General features: G+C 37.0%; 3 protein-coding genes across 3 annotated transcripts; 1 reads left to right on the top strand and 2 right to left on the bottom strand.

Moving 5' to 3' along the window:
• Nucleotides 1-72: 72 nt before the first annotated feature.
• On the bottom strand, nucleotides 73-3,754 carry LOC122053374 (proteasome subunit alpha type-7). Its single transcript, XM_042615398.1, has 3 exons — nucleotides 3,534-3,754; nucleotides 3,025-3,439; nucleotides 73-429 (listed from the first exon to the last, which is right to left on the bottom strand). The coding sequence occupies exons 1-3, from the start codon at nucleotides 3,704-3,706 to the stop codon at nucleotides 268-270; spliced, it is 750 nt and encodes a 249-aa protein (XP_042471332.1). The 5' UTR covers nucleotides 3,707-3,754; the 3' UTR covers nucleotides 73-267.
• Nucleotides 3,755-3,982: 228 nt separating this feature from the next.
• Nucleotides 3,983-10,383, top strand: LOC122053378 (novel plant SNARE 11-like). The gene is made up of 10 exons (XM_042615401.1): nucleotides 3,983-4,389; nucleotides 4,851-4,943; nucleotides 5,356-5,449; nucleotides 5,547-5,584; nucleotides 8,000-8,082; nucleotides 8,845-8,924; nucleotides 9,307-9,363; nucleotides 9,474-9,566; nucleotides 9,669-9,743; nucleotides 10,174-10,383. The coding sequence occupies exons 1-10, from the start codon at nucleotides 4,316-4,318 to the stop codon at nucleotides 10,246-10,248; spliced, it is 762 nt and encodes a 253-aa protein (XP_042471335.1). The 5' UTR covers nucleotides 3,983-4,315; the 3' UTR covers nucleotides 10,249-10,383.
• A 703-nt stretch (nucleotides 10,384-11,086) lies between these two features.
• LOC122054237 (MADS-box transcription factor 16-like) lies at nucleotides 11,087-13,207 on the bottom strand. The gene is made up of 7 exons (XM_042616048.1): nucleotides 12,731-13,207; nucleotides 12,565-12,631; nucleotides 12,386-12,447; nucleotides 12,177-12,276; nucleotides 11,947-11,988; nucleotides 11,621-11,665; nucleotides 11,087-11,478 (listed from the first exon to the last, which is right to left on the bottom strand). The coding sequence occupies exons 1-7, from the start codon at nucleotides 12,916-12,918 to the stop codon at nucleotides 11,326-11,328; spliced, it is 657 nt and encodes a 218-aa protein (XP_042471982.1). The 5' UTR covers nucleotides 12,919-13,207; the 3' UTR covers nucleotides 11,087-11,325.
• Nucleotides 13,208-16,175: the final 2,968 nt, after the last annotated feature.

Here is a 16,175-nt window from a genome sequence, read left to right as displayed (position 1 = left end):
GATCATTAGAAAAAAGATCTAATGATGATACAAAATCAATTATAACAAAAAACTCATTTCAATTCAAGAAAAAAAAAAGAAAGAAAGACCCATCTCTCTTTGTAACTATGAGAATAAAAAAAGTGCAATTGGTAATAACCGACCCTAGCAGGAAGTTCCACTGGCTTGCACGACAAACTTAATTATAGGGAACAAATGAAGTTTAGATAAATTCACATACAAATTGAAAGCTTCAAATTAGATAGCAAATCACGAGAACATACAAATTTAGGAATCTTTAGATGGGGCCTTTTTTGCAGCCTCAGCTGCAGCTTTCTCTGCCTCTATCTCAGCAACAATAGCATCTATCTCAGCTTCTTCAAGTTGACGAAGACCCTGTTCTTTGGTCATCACTGCAATTTCTATGTTCTTTCCTCCGCTCTCCACCACCTAAATAGCAAAATCATCATCATCATCATCATCATCAAAGTTTGAATGAGAGTCCATGCTTTGTTTTTGTATTGGAGGGTGTCCCATGGTAAGAAATCTGGTAACTTTCAATAGGAAAAATATTTGTTTTCTTTGCATTCATCATAGATGACAACCGCATAGCTTTTCATGGCCTAAGTAACTACCGAAGTTGTGTCGGTTTCACACAAGCTACACATTCTCTAGATCAAATTCCAACTTACCACCCGAGTACAATATGACCCAGGCATGTTCGATCCCCTATAGTCCAACTGCCCAGCCGTCTGAGATTGAATCTGTCTGAATTGTATAGTAATGCAGGCTCCCTTCATACAAGGGCAGCTCTACAAGGGACCTGCATGCTGGCTCTGTTCAGGTCTAAAAAAGATGTTATTGTAGCACTTGGAAGTTCCATAGGTAGAACAAATAGGAGTTAATAATGTTTGGTTAAAGTTATATATAGTTAAAATGCTTTATTCTAGTTCCAGCAATTATCTAATTATATATAACTTCTACTTTTAGTTATTTTTCTTACAGCCAAATGTCATCTCAAAATGGAAAAAAGACAATAATAAATTATTAGATAATAGTAAATAAGTTGAAAGTGATCAAATTTGAAGGACCTTGTTTGTAAGGTTTAGAAATTAAAACAGGTTATTATTGTTAGTGATGGTCATTATGTTACTATACTATAGGAGATAAACACTCTATTGAGAATTGAGATAATATATACATGATTTAAATAAAGTATGTGCAATCACAATTGTGAACCTTTGCATTTATATTTTTTTTTAATAATGCACAATTATTCAGATAAAAAGGCATCCTCTCTACTTGATTATGGCTATAATTCTCCAATTATAGCTCTTGATGATGTTCTAAATGTTGATATTCACGCTCAATATGATCAGGATATTACTAAGAAATATAGGAATTATACATGGTAAATATCATTTGTCCTCCAACACAATAGTGGTCCAAACTATTCAAAATCTACCTAATAAAATGAAGGCAAAACTTCTACAGACAGAGAGATATATGACTAACAAAAGCACAAATCAATAAAATGACACTCATTATCATCCAATAGTGGTTTAAGCTATATTGAACAATTGATGTATCATGTTGTCTTCAAAAATATACAATAACAAGTTGTGCTTTATTTGGGGTTAAGCACATGGATCTCATCTTTCCATTCCATTGAACTCAATGCGTCTATATGAAATAATATCCAAATATCTTAAATCAATTTTAATTAACTTAAATAGAATATTTGTCTTTGTCTACTCCATCCAACCTTCCTAGGAACATGTCAACACATCTCTCTATAAAACCTAATAGTTATCTTTATACATTTGTATTATTTGAAACTATTTTCTGTTGGTGATAAAACTAATTGCTTGAGTATATTAAGATTTTGTGTTATTTTTCCAATAACTCTGTACATCTAGCTTACCTTCTCATCTGTGATACTCTTAAATTTCTGTCTTGTATCGGAATTGTCCAAAACTTTGACCAACAAAATATGATTGCTTGTACTATAGTCTTAAACTTTCTTTTATAGTCAGAGAACAAGAAGATTCCATACAATTTCAGAAGCTTCTTTCCTTTCAATCATTAAAGAGATTTTATCTTTTAATGACCTGATTTTTATTAACGGATCCAACATGATATTTAAAGCTGTTCTACAATAAGTTTATATCCATCCATCTTAAGAATTGTAGTTTCTCTTCCTATCTTTGAAATTACATTTCATGCATTCAACTTTAGTCCTACTTTATATTAAAATCTCAAGTTTCTAAAAATTAATTCAAACTTCATTTTTTTTTCTATTTACACTCTCATCAGTTATCAATTGCCTCCACAAGAAAATATGTTGCAGTTATAATAAAACTTGAAAGATGCCCTGCTTTAGTGTCAGTCACCTTTTATTTATTTTATTGATTTATTATTTATTTAATTTATCTCACTGATTATTGACTTCAATTATAGATGCTAATTGTATCTCCCATATCACGAATTTCCTACAGTACGACAATGTTAATGGCAACAGCATCTTCATAAACTTATTAAGATTATATACGTTCAGAATGTCTCAAATCACACCTCCATATTTTAGCATCTCAATATGAAATGATAAATTCTAAACATACAAACAAGTCATTGATTTGGAAAATTCATCCCACAAGGCATATGACAAAGAAGCTAGGATAGACTCGCTCTTACAATAAGCATGTTCATCTATTACGAAGAGCCCTAAAGTATATCTCATATTCTCATTATCTCCCATGTTCTCACTTGACTATCTAATCCAAGACATAATCTGTAGCAACTAGAGCCACAATGTGTTTTATTGGCTTGCAACTTTAACAAACAAAAGTTGAAAGTAACAGTTGACGCAATTAACCAACTGCAGAATGAATGTGAGCAATGGAAAGATCAGAGAATTCTCAAAGAGTTGCACTATTATTTAGAGACAATTAGACATAAAACATTCGTTAATCAGTAAAAAAGTTTACCAATAGTAAACTGATGACAATATCATAACCATGAAGAGAAAGTGAATAACAAACTTACTTCAAGTAGTGCCCGAATAGCCAGTTTCACGGTTTCCTGCCCGGAGGTCTCCTTATAGTTCTTTTCCAGGAACTCCCGCATTGAATTCGAGTTCCTTCCGGTAGCATTTGCCTTCCAGGCCGAGAAAGTTCCGGACGGGTCAGTCTGGTATAGCGCAGGCGCGCCAGAGTAAGGGTCAAAGCCAATGATGAGCGCCGAGAGCCCAAAGGGTCGTACACCGCCACTCTGGGTGTACTTCTGCTGCAGACCGGCGATGTAGCGAGTGATATACTCGACCGTGACAGGATCCTCCACGGTGAGGCGGTGGCTCTGGCACTCGATCCGCGCCCGGTTGATGAGCACACGAGCGTCCGCCTTGAGCCCCGCGCATGCCAGCGCGATGTGAGTGTCCAAGCTCACGATCTTACGCACCGATCTGGGAAGCGGGCAGGGAGAAAATGGACCGTAAGAACCCCTAACATGAGTAGGCAGACACCGGACGCGAAAACTGGAGAAGGGTAGGCAATTACCGGGAGTCTTGGAGCTTCGGGGTGGATTTCTTCTCCACACCGAGGACGATAACGTCGGTGCCACGGACGCCGACGGCGGCGTTACCCTTGCGGACTGCTTCTAGGGCGTACTCGACCTGGAAGAGATGGCCATCGGGGGAGAATACAGTGATGGCGCGGTCGTAGCGAGCCATGACATACGATCGGGTCTCGTTGCTCTGCTGCTGTTGTTATTGAAGAGGGTTTACTTGGACAAGAAGAAGGTGAGTTATGTGGGCCGGGCCCGAACTCTCCTTCCAATTGGGCCATTTTAGCGCCCCAAAGATTGCTCAACGGCCATTTTACTCACAAGCGCCTTATATAACTATTATTTACAAAAACACTGTAAATATGCATTCATTTTTTGTTTATTTTTTATTAATTACCGTAAACTAATTTAGAAATAAACTAAATAAATTTTCCATTTCCAAGCTCCCTCCGTGGCGCGAGCGATCCCAACACACCCGCGCGTGGATCCCTCCAATCCCCTCGCTCCGCTCGTTTTCCGGCCGCTGTCACGAGGCGTATCGGGCGTCACCGCGTGAGGCTGCTTCTACGGCGACGTCGATTCCACGCCGATTTAGGCAGGCCGGAGTACGGCGCGCGAGGATCAGAATGGGCGAGGCAAGTTGAAATCGGATTTCTGGGAGCAAACTTTGCTTGCCAGGATTCGGTTTCGGTTGTTCTTCGATGGGTCGTTGGCTCGGACGGCCATTGTGATTGTTTCCGATAATTCTCGTCGACGACGAGTTCCGGCAGGAAAGATGGATTTGGAGGATATTAGCGTGGAGCTGGCTCAAATTGAGGGCAACCTCAACGATAACTTTCGCGCATTATCGTAAGGAAGATTTAGCTTCTTTTACTGTACTGTTGCCATTCTATTTGATGCAAGAAATGAAGTTTGCATCTCTAATTATTTATTTTGGAGCGAAAATCTCTGTTAGGCCTAGCATTGGTCTCTCCTGATGCACATCGTTGGTCTTGAATAACTACACATCCTAAGACTTCCATAACGAATGTCTGATCCTCCTCTCTTTTTCATGAATTATATCATGTTTTGTAACATTATATTGAATATGTTGAATAGGTTTGATAAAAGAAGTTATTTTGAACTGCTCCATATCCTTAATTATAGTTTTGAGAAACAATGTGAGATCTTTTATATTAAATAAATATAAAAAAGGGAGGTTGAGGAATATAATGATTGAACTTTTGATGAAGAGAATGAGAAGAATTTGCCCTTCTGAATAGGGGAAGCTTAATATCATGTCTAATTAACTCTCACTGAATTTCAAACAGAAATGGATTTCAGAAGCTGCAAAAGATCAAAGAACCAAGCAGACAGAGCAGGCAGTTAGAAGAACTGAGTGACAAGATGAGGGAATGCAAGAGGTAAATCTATGAAAAGCTTCATTTTTTGTTAGGGTTCTGATGATTTTATTTGCACTCTTTCTTCATCTTTTGTTTCATTTATCAGCATCTCTTTTTGAAGTTTTATTATAAATCATCATCTTTGTGACTGACTGGGCATGGAAGACATTATTATGATATGTTAGAACAAGCTTCTCTACCCTTGTAGACTGAGCAATCTTCGGCTAGGAATCTTTTCATATTTTTAAGTTCAATTTGGATATTATCTGCGACAGTTGCCAATTGTTTGGTTTTCACAGACAATATATAAATAAACTAAGAATTTTTCTGAAAATGTGTAGCTGGATTATCAGGCAATGACTTCTATTTTTACATTATATTTTTTAATAATTATACTTAATTCTGACTGGAACTTCTCATCTTGGCATCTTAGGCTCATCAAAGAGTTTGAAAGAGTCATGAAGGAAGAGGATAGTAGAAATCCACCTGATACGAAAAAGGCGTTGAATGAAAGAAAGCAAGCAATGGTGTCCTTTTGCTAACTGAAGTTCTCAATTTGGCCATTTCATTGTTTACTGCTTGACAACTTAGTAGTGGATATCTTATCTCTCTCTCTCTTTACAGATCAAAGAACTAAACTCATATGTTGCTATGAAGAAGCAGTGAGTTTTCTATCCTTTTCGTTTTAAAATAATAATAATAATAATTTTCTCCTCTGATGCTGTATATTTTCTGTTTTTTATTAAACTTATTGAAGCTTGATATCTCTTTCCAAAAAAAAAAATCATCCTCTTGTCATGAAGAAATAATTAGGAAGCACATTTGGATAAATTACTTTCTTCAAAATTTGTGAATTGTTAGACATTTTTATTGCTCTCTCTCTCAATTCTTATGTATATTTCAAAGTGAATATAGGCATATAGTTACTTTAAGAGAGGAATTGATCAAGCTTCGTGTGAAATATATTCCATCATGGGAATGTTTTCAATTTCTTCTCCCGACCATGACCTCTTGTTGTTTTTCTTGTTTTCCCTGTTAGGATCCTTCGTACGGAGGCTAGAGAGGGGGGTGTGAATAGCCGACCCCAAATCGTCGTTTCTTTCTACAAAACTTGTTAGCGCAGCGGAAAATACAAAGAAACGAAAGAGAAGAAAACCAAACCTTAACACAAGGATGTAACGAGGTTCGGAGATTAGGGCTCCTACTCCTCGGCGTGTCCGTAAGGTGGACGAGTCCAGTCAATCCGTCGGTGGATGAGCCCCCGGAGAACCGGCTAATACAATATACTCCTTGTGGGTGGAGAAACCTCGCCACAAACGTTTGCAACAGCAAACAAAGAGTACAAGAACAGTAAGAAAAGCAATACAATATGAATACAATAGCACTCTACCAATTGCTTGCTTTCTTGTCGACTGGAGGTGAAGCAGCAACTTCACAACCCAAACGCAGCAGCTGGTCGACGACTGGAAGCTCACGCGAAGCTTCGGAGGCGAGCTCAATCAAAGCTTAGTTGAAGCAGAAGCTTCAGCAGCAGAAGAACAGAAGTTCTAGAAGAAAAGAAGAAGTCTTTTTGTGCAGCAGCAGCCCTCGACCCCTTTATACCTGCGAAGAAGACAGCGAAGAAACTAGCCGTTGCTACGCGCTGGGGCGATGGACCGATCGGTGAAGCCCGATCGGTTCCTGCGATCGGTCGTGGGGACCGATCGAGGCCTGTCGGTCCCCGGACCGATCGAAGGCTCCTGAGAGTTGCCCAACTCTGTGGAATCTGATCGGTCCGGACCGATCCCACTGATCGGTCCGGGGCCGATCATCTTGATCGGTCCCAGGCCGATCGAAGCTCCTGACCTTTTTGTTATCGATTGGTCACGGACCGATCGGATACCTGTCATGGATCGGTGCGACCGATCCGAGCTTAATTTTGCCCAAACCAAGTCCCAAGTCTCCCAAACCAACATCCGGTCAACCGACTGTTGGTACATCATGCTTAGCATCCGGTCCCTCCCTTGAGCTAAGACTCCTCACCAAGTGTCCGGTCAATCCCTTTGACCCACTTGGACTTTTCTCTTCGTGTCAGTATCCGGTCACTCCTTGACCTACTTGACCTTCTCAACACCGGATGTCCGATCATCCTTGATCCATCTGGATTTTCCTGGCTTCACTCACGGGACTTTCACCTAGCTTCACTCACTAGGGTTTCACTGCCTAACATCCAGTTAGGACTTTCTCACTTCACTCACGGGACTTTCCAAGCCTAACATCCCGAGATAGGACTTTTCCGCTGGCTCCACTCACGGGACTTTCCACACCGCCTAACATCCAGTTAGGACTTTCTCCTTGCTGGCTTCACTCACCAGGACTTTCCAACTGCCTAACATCCCAGTTAGGACTTTCCCACTGCCTGGCTTCACTCACCAGGACTTTCCACACTGCCTAACATCCCAGTTAGGACTTTCCCCGTGCCAAGTCTCCATACTTGGACTTTCCGCGTGCCAAGCTACCTGCTTGGACTTTTCCCCGTGCCAAGTCTCCGTACTTGGACTTTTCCAGTGCCAAGTCTCCATATTTGGACTTTTCGCGAATCAGGTCAACCAGGTCAACCTTGACCTAAGGTTGCACCTACAATCTCCCAAACACCTATTCTTGTCAAACATCAAGAATACAACTCTCTTCTCGTCAAACATCGACATGCAACTCAACTAGGTCAACCTTGACCTAAGGTTGCACCGACAATCTTCCCAAGTCAAACATCAAAATACAACTCGAGTCAAGTCACCTCGAGTCGGGTCAACCAGGTCAACCTTGACCTAAGGTTGCACCAACAATTTGTGAATTGTTAGACATTTTTATTGCTCTCTCTCTCAATTCTTATGTATATTTCAAAGTGAATATAGGCATATAGTTACTTTAAGAGAGGAATTGATCAAGCTTCGTGTGAAATATATTCCATCATGGGAATGTTTTCAATTTCTTCTCCCGACCATGACCTCTTGTTGTTTTTCTTGTTTTCCCTTCTATGCATGAAAAATTCCCTCCATTTGTGCAGCATTCTTTTAAATTCATTGTTAATATATTTTCAGGCATGCGAGTGAAAATAAACGAGTTGATCCTTTCAGTGGTAGTGAAGACGTATATTCTGAAGAAAATGTTCTATTGGCATCATGTATGTTTTCTTTAGTTGATGCCATTGCCTACATCTTTTCAGTTGAATTTATGATCTTAAGCAACAATTTGTCTGTTGCTGGTGCACAAAGGTGATTATTATCTAGCATTATTAGTAAGCAATCATCAATTTTGTAAGCATTCCTTGATTTGATTCACACTGGCATTTCTAAACCATAATAGTTCATAAATAAATATTAACACAATTTCATTCAATCTTGTTTGGTTTTATGGGCAATTTCATTTATTCTTGATAAAAAAACATCAATGTCACCAAACATGGTGTATTTAGTTTGGTTTCCATTTCTACTACCTACAGTGTTCTAATAGAATTTTCCTAGTTTATCCTTTCCCTGATTTTTCTTGTGAACTATCCTATTTCTTATTTGTTGTCTCCCATATTAAGTAGAAGTATTTCAATCTGAACCAACTAAGATCCCATTTAAACTTTACACTTCAGTGTTTATCTATGCCACAAAAATGGACTTAAACTAGAAAAACGGCATGGTAACACTTTTTTGTTATCAAGCTTCAATGATCATTGAACTAATAACTGTGCCTAAACAACTAGACCCTTTGACAAAGTTTGCATAAAAACTATGATTTTTTAGTTATTCGCAGGGGCTTCCTTGAAAGATTACATGTTTAATAAATGGCTTTTCAGTTTCCCTGAATTTTTAAATTTAATTTTTCTGAGGTCTCATTATAGAGAGAACATAAAAAAGGCCCCGAAAGATTTATTCTCCTATTCATTGCTTTTCAGCTATGACCAATGAACAGTTGATGGATACTGGATACCGTATGATGGATGAAACAGATGAAGCAATTGAGCGATCAAAGCAGGTTGAGAATTCCTCTGCTGGCTTGCACATATTGTTCAAATGGCTTCTTCCTTGAAAGTTTCAACTTTGTTCTCTCATTTACTAATACTTGTTATAGTTATATTTGTTTAATCCAATACTTACTCTACCCTGTTTTGAAATTGTTTGGACTTGCAATTTCTTATTATAGACTTTGTTAGTGTATATCTCATTGAGGAATCTAAAAAAAGCCTTGTCTGGCATAGGAAATCAAGTTATTGTCTTGCTATTGGTAGCTTGATTTACCAATTTCAACTGTTAACAAACTTTCAACGTTAAGAATACAAATTTCATCATTCTGACAGTGATTTTCGCAAACTGCTTCTGGTTGTGAAACTTCTGAAATAAATGAACTTTGGTTATAGGTTGTTCAAGAAACCATTAATGTTGGAGCAGAAACAACAGCTGCTCTCAAGGCACAGGTATGCCATTCTCAAGGTCAGAATTTCCATTTCCAGAGTACCATTTAGAACAGATTAGCTGTTCTTCTTCAATTCGTTCCTAGTGATTTGATATTTCCCAAACATGCCAGACTGAGCAAATGAGTAGGATTGTGAACGAACTGGATTCAATTCATTTCTCAATCAAGAAAGCATCCAAACTCGCAAAGGAATTAGGCAGACAGGTTATTTCTCTGCCACTCATCAGTTATCACTATGGTTCTCCCATTGTCCAATCTTTAGCCTTTACTTTTGTGTTTAACCATTTCCAACCCAACAACTTTCAGATTGCAACTGACAAATGCATAATGGCAATGCTTTTCCTGATAACGATGGGGGTTATAGCTATCATAATCATCAAGGTGTGTTATTTATTTGCCTATCTATATAGTTACATTTTTGATTCAAATGTGAGACACCCAATTTAATAGAGTTTTGAGTTAATGAGTTTATAAGCGAATTTTACTGTTAATTCGGAGTGAAACATTTTGAGTCAGCCTCACAATGAGTAACTCTCATCTAAGCGAATGGTGACATTGAGGAGGAGCCTTAAGCTGGAAGAAGAGATTGTGACATCTCAATTTACTCTTGCATATTGGGTTGTGAAGTAACAAGGAAGAATTATAAGCTTAGATGAGAATCATACTCTCCATATGATCTTAACATTTTATATTAATGATTAGATTTGAGAAAATGATAAAGCAATTCTTTTGTCTAAGCAGATTGTGATAAAATATCTATAATTTCATCACTGTTTGACCATTGGATTTCTAAAGCATGTCATCTTTCTAGATTGTGCAACCAGATAACAAAGACATACAGGACATTCCTGGACTTCCTCCTCCGGCAAGTCGGAAGCTTCTGTGAAATCTGTGTCAATTGAAGGTTTAATTCTTTGTCTCAAACCTCAAAACTTTTTTTTTCTTCCCCAAATGCACTTATCGTAGAAGTATAAAACTAAGTCCTGTCTCTGATTGTTTATACTTGTGTTAAGAATGTATTTTAAGTGAAAATGGGACAATATAATAAATTGAATGAATGTATATATATACATATATATTTTGTTGTATTTAAATTGTATGATACGCGGCTTACCCATATTATTTAGTCTAATTATTGTTTTAGAGAAAAATTATTTCGTATTGATTTTTTTTTCTTATTGCGATCATAACCAAATTAAAACCTTTTGAATTATCAGAATTGACAGTGAAATCCTTAATTAATCAACTTAGATAAAATACTTATAATTTAAGAAATTTAAATGAAATTATATTTTTATTCAAATATTCATTAATCCATTTTGAATCAGGTTAACTTGAATCTTATCTACCAACGCAAGATCAACAAACTAAAATTTTCAAACATTAACTTGCTAAATCACACTTTGATCATACATCATCATCACCACGTACCATACCACAACAGATTCCTTGGAGAGTATATATATAATACATTCTGACAAAAAGCGAATACGCTCACTCCCAACATCCCCGCCTACCCGTCCCAAGACCAACACGAGTATATATATAATACATGTGTCATATGCAACAAGTCCATATATTGAACCGTACGTAATTTCCAAGCTACGTGATCACTCGGATGGATAGACAGAAAGCAGCCAGATATAAAAGGTTCTGCTTTAATTAACTAGCTAGCTACTTATCAATTAACCTAACCGATCCTAACCTAACTAACAGTTGAGATATGAGAGCTACTAATACAAATATAATCTGTAATGTACATAGTTAACTAAAAGTCCCATCACATTTCACGCTATAAAACATCACTAATATAATTAACAACACTAATTTCGAGTCTTAATTAATTGCCCTCGGACAGGTCATAAGATTAACTTAATTAAACAGCACTTCATATAATTAAATAGCTTATACTAATTGCATGCGTGCATATATACATGCAATTAATCATATATATATATATAAATCAAGCAAGACGTAGATCATGATGAGAGGCATATGATCTGATGGCCTGAAGGTTTGGTTGATTGGGTTGAACCCTGTAGGAGTACATGGGATGAGCAAGCACTCCATCATCCTCCACGCACAGGTAAACACCTCCATGTTCATCTTTCATCTCCTATAATTGATTGATTGATTGATTGGTTAAACAATTCCGGAGAATTCAATTGATATTGATGGTTAAAGGAATAAAGAACAGTTAGATATATAGTTTGATTTGAGGAAATAATTAATAAAAGTGGATTGTTGTAGTTAATTACCAATTGATGCAGTAAATTCTTGTGAGCTTCTTGGGAGTTCTTCACCTGCATATGTCCAGCTCCATCACGAGCATAGTTATGTAATTAAAAAACCAGTTTACACCAAATCATGGAGCAGGATATATCATTAAAAAGTTTATTTGGAAGTAATTGAAAGAAATAAACAATCGAATTGTATCATGTTTATCTCAACTTTTAAATCCTTCATAAAGAAATATAAGACTCAATAAATTCATATAATATATGGTTTTGACTTCTTATGCCAAGATCACAAATAACAAATTAGTTTGAAACTTAAACGTGAAAGAATAATTAAATTGGCTTGCCTTCTTCTTGTAGGTTTCTGTTTGAGTGCTGATCACATGATACTGCAAGCAAATGCAAAGAAAGAATTAACTCATTGCATACAGCTTAAATATGATAATTTATCTTCTACTGAAAATAAATACAGAAGAATCTTGATGAATAAGGGATGCAGTTAAAAATCACAGTAAAATTATTTTTCCGAAAATAAACAATGCCGGAATTTAACTATGGAAGGAGAAGCTGTTCTTACTTTTCTATTGCGAACAACCTTCAATGCCTCATCTAGATTTTGCTCAAGACCGCGCAGTTCCTTAATGTCCATCCCATCAAGATCTTCACCCATCCTTTGCCTATTTATATACATCATAAAATCAGTTAATAATCACACAAGCATCTTGTTTTTCTACAAAAAAAAAAAAAAAAGATGATCTTGATGATAAGTAATTAGTTCATGCATGCCTTATTTCTCTGCGGAGTTTACGGTTGATCTCTTTGAGACGGCTCAGATTATTTTGCATTCTCTACTCGATCGTTCCAAGAAGAACACAGAACACAAAAGAAGGAGTATCAAATTCAAAAGCTTAATCATAGATGAAACAGCACATAAAAAAACTATGGTGCTAATCTATATCAATCACCTCATATTGTGCACTCCACAAGTCGATCCCTGACACTTGTTGATAACGATCAAAGATACTTTTGGTGCTGTATCAGCCCAAAATCAAATTTTTAACATAAAAATCTGTCTTTTTTTGGTGGATTAATCTGTCAAACAGGGAGAGAAAAAACTGGAACGGATCGTACTTAGTGGAAGGGCTGCAGTAATCAGAGAACTTGCCGGTGCTGGAGAACATGATGATGGAGACCTCAGCATCGCACAGCACGGTGAGCTCCCTCGCCTTCTTCATGATCCCTGACCTCCTCTTGGAATAAGTCACCTGCCTATTAGTTGGGTTCTCTATCTTCTTTATCTCAATCTTCCCCCTCCCCATGATCTCCTCAACTCCTCCCTCCCGCTTGCTTCTCGAAGCCAACGCTAAGAAGCAAAAGCTTGGAGAAGGTGAGTATGTACTGACCGGAGGGAGCTCAAAAGGAGTACTCCACTACTCCATAAAAATGAGAGGAGCAAAGGAAGGGGAGGAAGAAGGTGTTGTTTCCACTTTCCAGTTGAGGAATGGAGTGCAAAGGACAGAGTTGCCACAGATGAGGCCAACGTTTCCACATCAGTGAAAGAGCTGTAGGCAACTGGTTGCATGTGATGCCTTGCCAGTTCTAAGAATCACTCACTTTTCCAAACCTGTATTCAATTTCCACAATAACATCAGATTAAAGTGATTAGTTCCTCTTTCTTTCTCTCACTTTCTGTAAAAAGAGCACACAGGCATGCTTACTTCTACTGGTCAAAAACTTTGAAGCAAAACAAGGACTCCTGTTTTGGTGCATGTTTAAACCTTTTGTTTGAGAATGGATGAATGAGCTAAGTGTCACCTTCTTGTCAACCAAACTTTGCAGTGGTTTAGACTTTAGAGGGAGTTGATGTGAGTAGAGAAGTGTTGCAGTTGTTAATTCCTCCAAAGGAGAGAGTCAAGTCATGGAGGAGGCCATGTCATGTCACATCCTAGTGAGTAAAAGTTTATTATACTCATCTAAACACATCTCATAATCCATCTCAGTTTAGATGAAGAGAGATAAATTATAAAATTAATTGGACCATCATTCTAAATGCTAAATTGGACCATCATTCTAAATGCTAGGCTGATCTATATCTGTGAACTGTGAAATGTGAAATGTGAAATGGTTGACTGATCAGGCAGCAAGGAGGGAGGCTAGGAGTAGTAGTAGTAGTAATAGTAGCCGTCCTATAAATTGGCCTGCAGGGAAAAGGAGAGTGAATTATGCCTATTGTTGGAAAAGGTTAACGAAGACTGATAGAAAAAAACAAAAGTTGAGTCCATGCTCATTCATTAAGGGGTTTTTATCCAAAAGGCGCATCTAATATCTAAAATTTTATGCAAGGTTCCTTCAATTGATTGAGACGTTTTGGGATCGATAAAGTAGTAGAAAAGTTTTTGAAATAACTAAATCACTCGTCGTTATCAAATTACATATCCAATTTTATTTTTACCCACCTAATCGATTGCTATAAAATTATCAAATTACATATTCAATTCTATTTTTATCCACCTAATCGATTGCTACAGAATATTTCCGTGACAAGGAATGATAACTTTAATTGATATCTATAAAAGAATGATTAAAAAGTCCTTTACGATCAAAAATATGTTCCCCTAGATTAAATTGATATTTGAGAGCATAAATATACTTAAGAGAATCAGATAAGTACATAGGACTTGATTCTATATCATTTCGAGCTCTCTAGGTTTATCAGTTAATTTTGGTTAAAATCGATTAATAGACTTAAAGAGCTCGAGATAACATAAAACAAGATTCTATGTGCTCGTCTAGTTCTTCTGATTATATTCATGCTCTCAAATATCAATTTGATACACTATATTGATAGCAACAAATTTTTGAACATGAATTAGATTTTTCAGACATATTCGTGTTAAAAAAATTGTTGCTTTTAATATGACGTATGAAAATTATATTTGAGCGCATGCATATAATCAAGAGAACTAAACGGACATAGAAGACCTGTTTTATATTATTCAAGGCTCTGTAGGTCCATCGGCTACATTTGATCGAAACCAACTGATGGACATAGAGAGTTTAGAATAACATAAAACAAAGTCTTACTAGGGGTGATTGCGGATCGGGTTGGTTATGTTATTTGGGTAAAAAACTATCCGACCCTACTAGATTAGATAATGAAATATCAGGACCTATATCCGGTCCTATATCTGGTGGTTCTTATGTATCAGATATCCGACGGTTTGTCAGTTATTTGGATATTCGACCCTATATCCAATGAAATATAAAATATAAATATAAATATAACAAAAAAAATAAAATATTTTAAAATGATAATAGACATTACTCATTACACGTTATAGCAACTAATTGACAGTAGCTGCTACAACGTGTAACAGCTTATCGGCAGTAGCTGCTACAACGTGTAGCAGTTTATCGATAGTAGTTGCTATAAGTAGGGGTGATCGTGGATTGGGTTGATTCGATTATTGAAATAAAAAACTATCCGACCCTACTAGATCAGATAATACAATAGCAGGACCCTACATCCGGCCCTATATCCGGTGGATTTTTTTTCGATTCGGTTTGGGTCGGTATGAGTGGGTTGGTCAGTTTGATGGATTGACGACTCACCCCTAGGTCTACGTGCTTGTTTAGTTCTCCTGATTATATACATACCCTCAATATTAATTCAATACATTGTATTGGGAACTATAATTTTATAAAATATAAATATAATTTTCCTAATGGATTGTTATAGTCTTGCAACCAATTTGAAATATTTATGTGATTCTTTAATCAATTACTACACTCAAACTTAAAAAATGATTAGAAAGATTCTTGTGATAAAAATTCATCACTCTCAATACGGTATATTGAATTGATATTTGACGGTATGGATATAATCAAGAGAATGACACAAACATATAAGACCTAGTTACATATCATTCTGAGCTCTCTAAGTCCATTAGTCGGTTTCAACAAAAATCGGGTAATGACCTAGGGAGTTCGGAATGATATAAGGCCAAGTCTTAAAATTGGTTGATGAATCTATAGAGCGTAGATTGCTACACTCTAGAAATTGATTAAAAACTTTTTTAAAAAAAGATTAAAAAGTCTTCTATGATAAAATTCGTTCTTCTTAAAACGGTATATCAAAATTGTCTTTGAGGCATGAATATAATCAGGAGAACTAGACAAACACATAAGATCTTATTTCATGTCATTTTGAGCTCTCTAGGTGCATATGTCAATTTCAACCAAAAGCAGCTTATCTCATCCGGAAGTAGTGGAGAGCGGATTACCGGGGGGGGGGGGGGGGGGAGGGGGGGAAAGTTGACCAAGCTGAAGAACTCCTGGAATCACCAAGTCGCCATGAACTGGAGGGGGGGGGGGGGGGGGGGGCTATCTTCTAGGTTGACTGAATCACCGGATCTTCAAAAAAAACCAAGAATAGGGAGCCAAAGGTGTAGAAATTAAGAAAAGAAAAAACTAGCTATATTATTATTAAATCCAAAATTGATTATTGGAAATACAGAGTATAAGGTCTTTATATAGTTTAGTTAAGAAATCTTAAACTCTAAATATATAAAAAAAA

Source organism: Zingiber officinale, chromosome 3A (assembly GCF_018446385.1).
Source record: "Zingiber officinale cultivar Zhangliang chromosome 3A, Zo_v1.1, whole genome shotgun sequence".
Taxonomy (NCBI): domain Eukaryota; kingdom Viridiplantae; phylum Streptophyta; class Magnoliopsida; order Zingiberales; family Zingiberaceae; genus Zingiber; species Zingiber officinale.
Note: the sequence above shows the minus strand (reverse complement) of the source record. Positions and strands in the feature narration are given on the sequence as shown.

What these genes read in the sequence shown, in the direction of transcription:
- LOC122054237 (XM_042616048.1), bottom strand. Translation starts at nt 12,918, where the DNA reads ATGGGGAGGGGGAAGATTGAGATAAAGAAGATAGAGAACCCAACTAAT. An exon ending in AGGTTGTTCGCAATAGAAAA is followed by an intron (nt 11,989 to 12,176) that starts GTAAGAACAGCT and finishes ATTTGCTTGCAG; the next exon opens with TATCATGTGATCAGCACTCA. An exon ending in AGAATTTACTGCATCAATTG is followed by an intron (nt 11,479 to 11,620) that starts GTAATTAACTAC and finishes AATCAATTATAG; the next exon opens with GAGATGAAAGATGAACATGG.
- LOC122053374 (XM_042615398.1), bottom strand. Translation starts at nt 3,706, where the DNA reads ATGGCTCGCTACGACCGCGCCATCACTGTATTCTCCCCCGATGGCCAT. An exon ending in CCGAAGCTCCAAGACTCCCG is followed by an intron (nt 3,440 to 3,533) that starts GTAATTGCCTAC and finishes CCCGCTTCCCAG; the next exon opens with ATCGGTGCGTAAGATCGTGA. An exon ending in CTATTCGGGCACTACTTGAA is followed by an intron (nt 430 to 3,024) that starts GTAAGTTTGTTA and finishes TTTGCTATTTAG; the next exon opens with GTGGTGGAGAGCGGAGGAAA.
- LOC122053378 (XM_042615401.1), top strand. Translation starts at nt 4,316, where the DNA reads ATGGATTTGGAGGATATTAGCGTGGAGCTGGCTCAAATTGAGGGCAAC. An exon ending in GATAACTTTCGCGCATTATC is followed by an intron (nt 4,390 to 4,850) that starts GTAAGGAAGATT and finishes AATTTCAAACAG; the next exon opens with AAATGGATTTCAGAAGCTGC. An exon ending in CAAAGGAATTAGGCAGACAG is followed by an intron (nt 9,567 to 9,668) that starts GTTATTTCTCTG and finishes AACAACTTTCAG; the next exon opens with ATTGCAACTGACAAATGCAT.